This window comes from Oryzias latipes, chromosome 5 (genome assembly GCF_053564925.1).
Source record: "Oryzias latipes strain Hd-rR chromosome 5, Olatipes_Hd-rR_3.1".
NCBI lineage: Eukaryota > Metazoa > Chordata > Actinopteri > Beloniformes > Adrianichthyidae > Oryzias > Oryzias latipes.
Window position 1 is genome coordinate 22223654 of NC_136241.1, and position 13241 is coordinate 22236894.

A 13241-nucleotide genomic window follows, 5' to 3' on the forward strand; every position below is an offset into this window, starting at 1 on the left:
AAACAAAGATGTACATGGATATATTTGTCTACAAGCGGATGGATCAGAATGAAGAGTGTGCATTCTAGCTGGGCTGCATTCATCTCAGACCATGCATGAGTCCCAGCACCTTCAAAGTGAGCCCGGGTTTAGCCGGCAGTGAGGCACGCAGTTTGTTGGCAGGTGTTGGACTCCATCATTGCTACTATCTGTCTATGACTTTTTTCATTAATTCAGTATTTCAATATCTGTAAAGGTGTTGAAATCCTCTTCATCATTTCATTTTACCCTGCCTCAGCACCTGGGGGCCAGAGCTTTCAGTTTCTATGCCCCCAAACTTTGGAACTTTCTCCCACCTATGAGGATGACAGGCTGTTTATCCATTTTCAAATCCTGACTCAAAGATCGTCTGTTTAAAATAACATAAATTACTTAGCTTTGTTTCCACAGTATCTAAATCATTTGTTTTTATCTGTTGTTTTTACTGAGTTTTCCTCTCTACAGTGTCCTTGGAAAGGTGCTTTTTAAATAAAAAGAAGTATTATTATTTTGTTATTATGTATTCTCTGAAAATGTTTTTCCTTTCTCCTTTTCCTCAACACATTTCTCATGTAGAACATTACAGTGTACATCTGTGCACTTTGCAGAAATTAATTTTATGTTGAATTTTTAAACACCAAAATAAAAGCGCATCCAGAAAGTAATAACCAGCAGTTACGCTGGTTTCTATGTCCAGCAGCCCTCCTCCCCATACCCAGGATCTAGAGAGTTAAAACATGATGATCTCAGAGGTTATTCTTTTGCCTAATTGCATGATTTCATCAAAACCATAGCATACATGCTTTTAACAGTTTGGAGATTGGTTTCATGTACCTTCAGGTTGCTGTTGGGAGTCCAAAAAGTTTCCAGTTTTCAGAACATTAAAGTTTGATCCCAAACCAACACCACAAAGACCATGGAGGGGAAGTGGTGGCCTCACTAAAGCTCAAAGTGATTGTTGTTTCACGTGAGCACAGGATTCCATTCCTCCATCCATATTCTGAACCTGTTGAACCCCTCTCTGGGTCACGGAGCCACAGGATTCTTCTTTCTTATATACACGTCCGTGTCCAAGCCTGTAAGGATCAAAGCCACAGAAACACATTGGTTCACAACTCCCCCTTTATGTTTTTTTTTAATTTTATGTTAAAGTTTCATCTGATTACATTAGATAAAAATGTTTTCGCAGTTAGCAACCTGACAGAAAACATACTTTGTGAAAAAATATCTTTAAAAATATCTATTCTTTCTGGAATCACAGACTGTGAACTCTCATTTTCAATTAAAGCAGTTGGCATAAGGAATAAATGGCAACCAGTCTTCGTAGAAATGCACAATTTCATAAAATGTATGCAGCTTTCATGTATTTCTCCTCTATCAGATCAGAATGCGTTGTTAAGAAGCCTTTTATGCTGTGTTTAAAGCCCCTTATAAAAGTCAGTAATTGGTACTTTTTGAGTTTCGCCCGCCTCCCTGGATTCGCAGCTTCCATGACAACAATGATGCTGTTAAGGGGAGGGGGCGTCTCTAAGAGTCTGTTGACTGCTGCACTTCTCTTCTCAGCATCTATTCTGGTTTTTTTTTTTTTTTTTGGTCCACTTCAATTCAAATTGTATACACCAGTATTGCTTTAGTACTTGTGTTCTACAGATAGATTTATAGAAAAGTTGTTGGTTTGGGAAACTGGGCCAAATAAAAGTTGAAGAGCATCAATCTGCTGCAGCAAATCACATCAAACGTCAGTTTTTACAACTGAACAACTCAGTTCTGAAGTGACACAGATTCTGGTGTCAGACTTGATTTATATTCTTAAAATTCTAGAGTAACAGTAGACATGTCATTCTGTTCTCAGGTAGGGGGGCGGGACTATCATGCAGCGGATGCCATAATCCATGGCCTGAAGGGCGTTGTGCACCACGGTGAGTCCAAATGCATGCTATTCCTGCACTATGCATGACCTTCCTGTTACATGTGTTCTGTGCATGCTCTTAAAGCTCGTCAGTGGATCATGGATGCAGTTTGTGCTGTAATTCAATAATCAGGACAGTTTGAAGTTAAAAACGGTTTTCCTGGCCTCAAGATGCAGATTCAGTTCGGCAGATTTTCACTCAACACAAGTATAGCAATGAAAATAGTGACCAAGCCTTTGAACTGGATTAACACATACAGTATAAACTATGGGACAGTGAAACCCCTATCTTTGTGCACCTCTGGTGTACAAATATATCTAGCAAATTTCTTACCCTTTTGAAACCCAAGCTTTTGTTTTACATGCTTTTTTATTTCATAGCCATAGGGCCCCAGGTAATCAGAATGAACTACAGTGTAAATAAAACCCACGATGTGATGTCCTCGTGTGTGGACGGCAGGTGTCAAGAGGTTAAGATTGAAATTTTTATTGGGATCATTGTGGAAACAGCATATTTCCAAGAGGTTGATTGTGGGTTTTTTATAAACTCACACCTTGTTATGTTTGATCAGTAATATCTGCGGTCAATATTCAGCTGATACCACACCATCTTTTCAGAATGAAAGGTTTTTATGTCTTTCTTTTAATGTACAATGTTGAATATAATAAAATTTGGACAATTTTAAATATTTTTCCATCTTATTAATATTCTGTACATTCAAGTTATGTTGGTATGGTAACACTAACAATCAGAGAACATTAAAACCTCAAAAAGGGACACAAAGCAGTTAAGATCAGCACCAAGTGGCAGGTTTTCATGCCCACACCATGTACTCTGTGCTGCACAGAGATACAGTACGTTTGACCCCAAAGTCTGATTGGTGTGGCTGTTGGAATCACTTCCATCTGTGCTCTGGCATGATTCAATGAACTGTGCCAAAGCTGGCCTAGAAGTGGTCCAAATCGCAGTTTAATGGACTCTGGCACCTTACTGTTCACCAAACGTGCAGTAAACGTAATTACACAACACCTATGTCAAACTCCAAAAAAGGAGATTGTTGACAAACAAAACAAAACCAAACTGCAAATAACATCAGGCTTAAAAAAAAACTAGCCAGAATCAGTTTTAATGGCGTACTTTAGATCCAGATGTTTGTTTTTGTTTAGTTCCACTCAGACAGCAAGAACAAATATGTAGGACAGTAATGTGGAATAAGTATATTCAAAGTGATTACAAAAATCTGCAGTGCTGCATAAGAAGTCCATGAGGCAGGTAATATTATTATGTCAAAATAGTTATCATAGTGTTTATATGTATACAAACTGTGGGCTGTGATGCGGTTCAGTACAGATTAACTGGTGTGAGGAAATCTTTAACCTGCAGGGAAACCATGAAGTCAAGTTGTCCTGACATGTGTTCTACGGTGAATCTCACAGAGAAAGAAACGTTCCTGGAGCCGTTTGTGCTGAAGGACCTGCTGCCCCCCTCACTGGGAAGCTACTACCGTTACTCTGGCTCTCTGACAACCCCACCCTGCAGCAAGGTGGTGGAGTGGATCATCTTCAGCAGACCGATCTACATTTCCTACAAACAGGTGTGTGTTTATGGAAAAAGAAGAACAGCAAATATAATTGTGGAAGACACTTTCATGGTGTCAGGCACAGGCATGCAGCCTCACAAACACCTGTCACTGCCACTAGTAAGCTACAACAAGTATTTCTGTAATTCAAAATGACCTGATCTAATATTCTGAGCTTCATATTTCCTGAAAACTAATTATAAGTGTCTGAACATTTTCCAAGGTCTTGTTTCTTTTGAAAGCAAATCACATGTGCAGCAAGTGTTCAGACTAATGGGCAAACTGCTGCAAAGGGCCATCGGAGGGTTTATGCATGACCTGACCGAGATAACAACACACTTTTTTAAGCAAAACAGGCTGTGCTGGAACTTGATTATGCTACCATCCAGACAGATATTACCTTTATGCTGAATAAATCAAGGTATCTGTCTGCTGATCCACAAAGGGAGAATGACTGAAATGTTCAGGCTGCTTAGCCAAGTAGAAGAAATGCCAAACAGAAACCCAATCAGGTAAGTGAAAAAGGGGTTTGGCACCTGGACAGACCACAAGAGCATCTTGTGCCTGAAACCTCAGACAACCAAGCTACAACAGAGTATTGCAAGGTCGTAATAGAAGGTGATGGGTTTACCAACATCGACTCCTTCTAAAGTGCTTTAATCCAAAATGAGAAAAAGGTGGAGTAAACCAATGCTGGATATAGGCATGGGCAAGCGGGGCAATGTCCCCCTGAATGCTGTGATTGCCCTCCCACCAAAAGTGATGGTCTGCAAGAATATCCACATTTAAGAGCAAATAATTACAGCCCCCCTCCCCACACACACACGCACACAAACAAAAATACAAAAACAAAAACAACCAAACAATTACACAACACCTCCCAAAAACAAGTAATAAAATAAAGCAAGAAATGATTGACTAACAGATAAATTGACAAATAAATGCAAAGACATAAAAAGACAAAAAATAAAAAAAAGATTAAAGCAGCCTCAATAGAGAACAAACCAGTATCCTGCTTTTGCCTGTCCCAAACCTGGTAAATGCAGAGGGGATAACTGAGAAGAAATATCAGATAGATCAAAGTAGAAGATAGATATATGGGTGGATGAACTAAAATTATTATAGCATGGTTTTCTAGGTATTTTAGGGGCTCTGAGGGATTGACACCCCAAATTCTCAGCACTCACAGACTTGTGCCCAAATCTGAGCCTGGAGTAAACTCGAGATATTGTGGATTTAAGTTGTGCTCAAAACAATCTATGACTCTTTATCCAGAAGTGAGGAGTAAAGACAGATGATTCTGATGCTTGTAACCCTTATGCTATCCTAGGCACTTTAACGTTGGGAGTAGGGTCATCTAGACCCCCTAGACAGTGCTCTGAACCATTTTTCTTCAATGATTTGTGATCTTCACTGGTGTCCATGGATTACATGAAATCTTTCCACCTTTATCCACCTTTGTCATGGTAGGAATAACACGTCAAAGTAAGGGTGGGGTCATCTAAGATAGCACCAGGGTTAAATGCAAGAATATTAGTACCCTCGACTTAAAAACTTCGGTGCCATTTTAGGACAAAAATCCTTTATCAAAAACTAAAAACCTGAAGCTAAACGTAGTCAAACGTGCATTTTGATCAAATTGAAAATCCAGTTTTTTATTCACTTCAGTTCATTTTTAAAACACAAAACACCCAATGGACATTGGGTTGCGGCCACAACTACGAGGCAACAAATTTCACACTCACTTGTGTGACAACTCATGAGACTTTACTGCTGGTAGCTGAAGGAGGGGTGCGAGCACTGAGTCCTCACTGACCTACCAACTGGAGAACCCATTACTGTGCAGAAGCAGCACAGCTGGGCATGAAATCACTGAATCCAACAGGTAAAGTTTAAGCTCAGTGATCACGTCGATTCTGATCATCCAGACAGACATTTTTCTGCTGCCTGATTGTGACTCTGCTGCAGCGTTGAGGCTGCAGAAGATGGAAGAATAAATGCTCTCAAGCTATATACAATTGTATGCCTCATTAATGAATGATTCACTGAAAATTCAATTGGATCTTTCAGCTGCTTCCTCAAAAATAAATGGAAAGGATGAGTCGCTGCAGTAAAACATTTTGCAGCCACTGAAATAAAAAAATCATGATTCTTGGGAGGAGGCACAGTTTGCAGTCAGGAAGGAAAACAAGCTTTCCAAAGTTTTTTGGCTTTTAAAATTTAATTTTAAAAGTTTTATTATATAACCATTATCCTACATTTTTTTATACATTTTTTTCAAACATTTTTAGCTTCTCTTTCAAAACATAACATCAGGAAACATAAATCAAGGCAGAGGTGTTGCTATTGTCATCACCTGGTTCCTCTTATTCTACCTCTCTTCTGTTTTCCTTGTTTTTTTTTTCTATTTATGACGATAGCTGAAGTCAGCGGAAGAGAAGGCTGCTGCCCTGGACCTGCTTTTAGAGTGGATCGATGTGCGGCTCTTACACAACCGCTCAGTGAAACACTTTCTTTTTCAGACACTCAGCCTGATGTGTGAGCTGTTGCTTGCCTGAAATGTGATGGCTAATGTCATGTTGCTCTCACATCACGTCTCATAAGTACAAGCTGCCAACTGGGAAGTAGTACGGAGACTTGAAGGAAGGGAAATGCAGAGACATCTTCCCACCTGGCAGAATATTCAGGAGGGCCAGAAAGAAACTGACAACAAATTGCTTCATTTCTCAGAAAATTAAATCAGTGCTGTGAGAAACGTTTCAGTCCTAACTGTACAAAGTGATGGAAACACAAACGATAGTCATGACCTCTCCAGCTGAAAGAGAAAACTAAGCTGGAATCATAGATAATGTACAAGAAGCATCCATCCAGCCATTCAACCATTTTCTAAACTCAACTACATCCCTTTCGGGGTTACGGGGTCCCCTGGAACTTGTCCCAGCTACTGTTGGACAAAAGCGGGGTCTGTTGCAGGGAAATACAAGCACTCCCACACACACTCACACATGCACACCTAGGGACACTTTAGAGCAGGGCTGCTCATTCTGGTCCTCAAGATCTACCCCTCTGACTGTTTTCCAGATCTCAAAGCCCTGATATTTGCTGATTAACTCAATCAGATGTCTCCACATTCTGATTGATTGAACACACCTGGTCCAGGTCATCAGGAGCAAGCAGTGCAGGGAGAGCTGGAAAACAAGCAGGGTGATCTTAAGGACCAGGGGCCTCATTTATAAACGTTGCGTACGCACAAAAGAAGGCGTACGCCACTCTCTACGCAATAGTTGAGATTTATAAAAAGCAAACTTGACGGGAAAATGTGCGGTCCTCCACGCAAGCTCTGACCCAGGCGTACGCACAAAAACGGGTGAAATGAGAAATGGCGACACCGTCGGCAGATGGAAGAAACACGTGAAAGTGACAGTGTGTGCCAAATCGTGCTGGCATGTGCTGTGCTACACAATGTGGCACAGCTTAAAAACGTGCCTCTACCCCATGGCGCTGATTGCTGTGTTGGCCCCGACCCTGAACCCCATCCCCACGCATTTGAGCCATTTGCTGCTGCTGTGCGCCAGCGTTTGGAAGTGATGCGTCGCTTGTAAAGAAAAAGAGGTGTGGAAAATATTATTTATTTAAGAATTCCCTCATCGTGCAGTTTATTTCAGTCAGGGCGATCTTGATTTCGCCCAACTCCTTGGCCACCTCTCTGATTGAACTACTGACTTCCCTCTGCATTTCAAGGACTGCATCGGTGAGGACGCGTCCACTGCTGGAGGGTTGGGAGCCGCGTGCCGTGGAGACGCTGGGGCCAGACGGCTGCTCAGCTGCAGCATCGTAACCACTGGCCCCGCTGGAACACCCAGCAACTAAAATAAAATTTTTCTATATTAATAATCTGTAATTGTGTAGCCTGCATACATGTGACTTGACTGCATTCATTTGAATTATTTCTCTTACCTGTGTCACCCTGACCCTGGCGCGTCGGCGTCCCCTCCGTCTCAGTCAGGTGACTGAGGCGGAGGAGGACGCCGATAAGGGGGACTTAATAGGGATTCCCCAATAATAGCGGTCAGTTTCTCATCAAGAGGGGTCAGCTCCGGTGTCCCCCCCCCCCCCCCCACACACACACGTGGCGGACACACTCTGCCGATGCAGCGCTAGACGTTTTTTTGCCTCGACTTTGATGTCCGATCATTTCTTTCATTTCTTTTTTATTTCGGCCACGTCCGAGGTTGTGAGGCTACAGCATTTACGGCGTCTGCCACCGTTTGCCACTCACGTGCCTTTTTGGCATTAGTAATGCCCACACTGTGCCCCAAACAACACTTTTCTCCTCTTTTCCACCTCGCCAACGATAACTTCTACTTCACATTGAGTGAAGTTACGTTTTTTTGATTTCCCCTCTGTGTTTGCCATGATTTAGCAAGCCATGAATATTAATTTGTGGGCGTTTCACAGACTATTTATGGGCAACTATGGGCGTGTCATGTAGCCGCAAAAGCTGCGCTGCATTTAGAATCGGTTGTGATTTATAAAGGGAAAGATGCGTAGGATGTGCGTGCGCACGGTTTTATAACTCCGAATATTTCTGTGCGTACGCACGTCCTATGTTTCATCCGTACGCCACTTCTGACGCAAATCCTACGCAAAGTTTTATAAATGAGGCCCCAGGAATGAGCAGCCCTGCTTTCAGAGTTTCCAATCAATCTATAAAGCATCTGTTTGGGCTGTGGGAGGAAGCTAGAGAAAACTCACGCATGGAGAGAACATGCAAACTCCACACAGAAAGGTCCCAGCTGGACCTTCTCACTGTAAGAACATTAAGTCAAGTGTTTTCCTAAAGGGTAAAACAGTGGTGACTCACGTCAGACTCCCTGCTACAGGTCACCATAGTTCCTCATAAGGTGAGGATGTTTAAAGTGATTCATGTTTATTCTTTTGGTGATCTAGATGTGAGCTGTGAGGTGAAGCTCTTCTTGAAGCTACATGTCTGCTGCACTGGAGCTGAACTCAGATCACATCTGGAACCTTGATCTCTTTTTTTCCTCTGGCACATCATCTATTGCTGAAGCTTTGAAAAGGGAAATCTAATGCCTTAGTCACATGCACCTGTGTGGGGGTTGACCCACACGGGTGATGCAGGTTTTTGGATTGGGCTGTCGTGGAGGGTCATGGAGAGGAGCAGATGCATCTTAGATGGAGCACAGATTTGAGAGGACAAGTGTATCTTGCAGTTCCCTTGAGGCTCATGAGCCACTCTAAGGTGTGTTGTTTGTGCGGTAAATGTATCGTGAAGTATTTGTAAGAATAATGTTAGTTACATGCACTTCTGATTTACAGGCGATGCTGTCGTATGGTGCCCTTTATGCAACACTCCACTCATTATTAAGGTGTGCGTACTGCTCCTTATTGACCGCGCACAAATGCTGCATTCTCGGGTTGTGCAGGAAATGCCCGGATGCTTGTTGGATGCTCACACAAACTGTGCTCTGATTGTCTAATTTTCTAATTTCTAACAGTCAGGCTGCAAGCATGAAGTGCGTAACGGGTGCACAAGGAGCATACACTTCTCAATGGGTTGTCTGCGATCTTAAAATTTTGTGTGGGTCACCTGAGTGCCCCATACAGATTTGCCCATTTTTTGACTGCAGATAGTCTATATCCACCCTTAAGGGCAATTGTGACAAAAGCATAGTTTCAACCAGCTGAGGCTAAAGTCAGTCATTACAGCTGTAGGCAAACTGACACGGGGCAAAGAGGATGATGCTCTTCACTGATCTGTTTAGTTTTGCATTTGTTTTTTGAAACTTCAAGGTAAAGACTTACGACAAGCTAAAAAGTCTTTTCTTATTCTGTCAAATGTTTTCTTCACTTGCTGTTTCCTCTTTCAGTTGATTATTTGGTTGGATTTAGATATTAGCATATTCAAATGCAAAAAAAAACAGACAGATGCTCGGAGGGGCCTTCACTTTATTCTCATCTCTTATTTTCTTTTTCATTTCAGACAGTGATCAGTTCCTCAGTTTACCATGAGAATACTTTAGAACAAAATAAATTTTTCACCATCTGACTAAATTCAATTCAACATGTATTTCAATAAAGAGAGATCCTTGGAATGCGAACAAAGAAATATTTATTTGTGCTACAAAGGATGTGAATGAAATAAGTCCATAGCCTTTGGAGGTTAGGCTCTGGGCCAGATGATATCCTGCATGTTGATGGCATAAGCTCAGACCATAGATAAATAAACCCCACAGCCTAGACGCTGATGCTGTTGAAGGTCCGTCCATGACAAAGCGAAGTTCCAGGAGAAGGACGGGGTGAAGGAGGGTCAGCAAAACCATCGAGAATGTAGAGAGGTAAACATCCAAGAATTCAAATGCATAAATATGATTGTGATTGGCTGGGCAGAAAAGTCGGGGCGATTAGCTATTGATTTAGAATGAAGGCTTAAATATTGAGTGGAGTGCGGAGTAAGTGACGTAAGAAACCCAGCTTTGCCAGAAGTGAGGCAGATATTCCATATTGGAAACTTCCAGAGCTTCGCATATCAACTTTTATCATTGAGTTTTAGGATTTTTGAGAGTCAAAAGATTTACAAATGAGAATCACATAAAAAAATAAAGCTTAATCCAGATTTCATATCATCATCACAGAATGCTGTGTAGGTGTTGCTTTTTGTGTATGTCTCTTTAAGCAATCACCCATGGCCCCATCAGATCAAAGAAACAAAGCAAACACTTAAAAAACTAAAAAGAAATATGCATCAATCAACCAAAGATAAACTTAATATTGAAGGAACTGGGAGTTCACAGAGAGTTTACTGTTGGTCGTTTCTGCTCTGCTGCATGTATTTCCTGTTAGTTGCTTTCTAGTATTACCAATAACAAAAAATAAGACAATCCACATATTAACTCAAACACACAATAAAAAAAAGGACCACGTGTTTGTCACAAAACCCTTTTCTTTTCCCTGGTTTATGGGCTTTATTAACCTCTCTGCTGGCGGCTTCAGACAATGACATATAGGCTCCCTGCTGTCACACTTACGGCACCTGCTCCTCTTTTACCCCTAACATATTGCAACAGATCGGGATAATGACGACCAGGAGCATTCCTTAATTACCCATGATGCAAGGTGCAGAAACCAGGAGTACTGCACAAAAAAAACCTTATCAAAGCAATGAATGAAAGGAAGATAACGTCAGGATGGATCTGCAGTTCATTTGCAGGCTAGGGTCTCTGCCCTCTAAATCCAGCTGCTGTAAAGGCATCTGTAAAGACATTTATGGATGAACAGAGGGCAGTTCTGTCACTGCCAGATTTGGACCAAAGCTGTTTTTGAGGAAAAAAAATTACCAACTGTTTGGGTGTATGATAACTTTATCCTGCTCTCCAATCTTTTTTTTTAAGTAATGTATTGGATTGGATCATCTTTGATATTTCCATCAGATGCTGTGTCTTTAATGTGATGTCTATAGCCCAAAAAAGGCACATGCATGACCCCCAAGGTTCTGCTGCACATGATGAGAACATTTTGCTTAATCAAAAACCACTTGTTCCATCTAATGGACACAGTATTGATGAGATCAGACAATTTATTGGAAGATCTACACCAAAAAGAAACTCAAATACTTGGACAGTGGAAGGATCACACCGAAAACTTTATTTTGATTTTGATTTTTCAGATTTTAATCAAGAGAACATTCACTCTGGCAGGTTTGTCCTAGTTTGATCCAGAGCTGGTTCTTCTAATAGTTGTCTTGGTTTTCCAGGTGTGAAAGTTCAGCTGAACTTTTGGACTAAAAAGGAGACCCAAAAAGGAATTAGTACCTCTGTTCACTTGCAGATTTACCTTTGTACTGTTCACTTTGGTGTGAAGTAGACAGGACTTGGACCCTTTGCAAAAATCTGAAGCAGTTGGAAAAATAAAAAAATATGTATTTTAGGTAAACATAGTGTAGCAAGGAGGTGATTTTTAATGTATGATAGCCAGAGGACTAAAAGGACAAACAGATTTTCCTCTTCCTGCTCCTTTTCTCACTCTAGTCGAAGTCTGTTTCAGGCAATTGTGCCTCCAAATGAGCAGCTGGAGAAATTGCATGATTTTTCTTTTTTGGTCCCACTTTTGTGTGGTCCTCTCCTGAGAGCGCTGTGTGTGAAAGCAAACCAAACCAGATGAAGGGGAGACATTTATCAGCATTACCACCCTTTCGGGCCAAGTCCCAAGACTGTCCCAAAGCAGAGGACACCAAAAGCAAGCTGAACTAAAAGATAAAGTAATGAAAATAACACTTAAAAACATGTCAATTTATATTTAGATCAGTTTTTTTATTTCTCTAAAAGTTTTGACAAACTAATGAACATGAACCCCTTTTAATTGAAAACACTTCATGAAATCTGATTTGGAAAAATAATTTTTTTGTTTGAGTAAATAGCTGAATCATAGAGAAACACTAAACTCCATATTTGCCAACAGAAGCCAAGCAGTCAAATTTACATTTACCGTTCACATGCACTGTCTCCCTTTAATTCTGGAACAAACAAAGTCTCAAAAGTAAATTTGCATCTTTACCAGGAGTGGGAGGATTATTCTACCGCCTTGGGACCGTTTTGGATTACCTGGTTGAGGGAAGAACACAAAAATACGCTTCTTTTAGATCTAATGGTATGAATAAGTACCGAATCCAGCTTACAGTGTGAGGGGGAGCGTGAAAACATTGCTGAACATATCGAGTGCTTCCTCTTTGCTCTTCGTCTGTTAGAAAACCAGAACAAAGACTTACATGAAGTCTGCTGTCTTCAGCTGTCTGCACGCTTAGACGTTTACCTCCATGAAGTCCCCCCCCCCCGGTCCAACACTCCCCTACACACAAGCTGTTTGTCAGTGTGCTTTTCTGTCAAACACAGAGCTTCCATCTGCGCGCACAGACAGGGAGATCACACTTGAGTCCCACGGAGCATCTTCATGTCTGCTTGGACGTTTTCCTGCATTTACTGTGGACCAAACCAACGCAGCACAAACTGCTGACAGCTCCACTTTAGGAGAATCTCCAGTGCTGATAAATAAACGTTTTTTTGAAAAGTCCAATACAACCCCCCCCCCCCCCCCCCCCCCCCCCCCCAAGATAATCTCACAGGCTCTGTGATAGGAAAAAAATTCACTTCAGCTTGATAAACACTAGATCTGCTCAGTTCAGAATGGGAAGAAACTGCCTAAATTTAGTTTAGCTGCCAGCATCTATGTTGCATGCCAGCATGTTTCCGCTGACCTATGGATTAATAGACCTGTCACTCCTTGAAACAGCACAATATACTTTTTGTCTGACACTTTTTCAATTATCTGGCAAATCTTATTCATAACTTTTTGTCTGATCAAGATTTTGCGATATAGTCCTGATGATATGCTAAATTGATCTTAGGGTGTATTCAAACTGGACACATTTGGTTCGCTTTAACCCTTGTGCTATCCTATGACCCCACTCTTACATTGACGTGTTCTTCCTACCATGACAAAGGTGGATAAAGGTGGAAAGATTTCATGTAATCCATGGACACCAGTGAAGATCACAAACCATTGAAGAAAAAAGATTCAGAGCACTGTCTAGTGGGTCTAGATGACCCAGCTCCCGACGTTAAAGTGCCTAGGATACCACAAGGGTTAAGTGAACCAGTGTTCGTTTCCCCTAAGCAGACCCTGGTCCAGGACCAGGAACTGCTCTCAGATCCATCTTT

At 41.4% G+C, this 13241-nt stretch overlaps 1 protein-coding gene across 2 annotated transcripts in view; it reads left to right on the top strand.

Moving 5' to 3' along the window:
* Positions 1–13241, top strand: part of LOC101160156 (receptor-type tyrosine-protein phosphatase gamma) — a 231765-nt gene that overhangs the window by 172735 nt on the left and 45789 nt on the right. For both annotated transcript variants that reach the window (XM_078947503.1, XM_023955062.2), the window contains exons 6-7: positions 1871–1937; positions 3365–3522. In XM_078947503.1, the coding sequence (XP_078803629.1) occupies positions 1871–1937; positions 3365–3522 (225 nt within the window). The remainder of the gene's footprint in view (positions 1–1870; positions 1938–3364; positions 3523–13241) is intronic.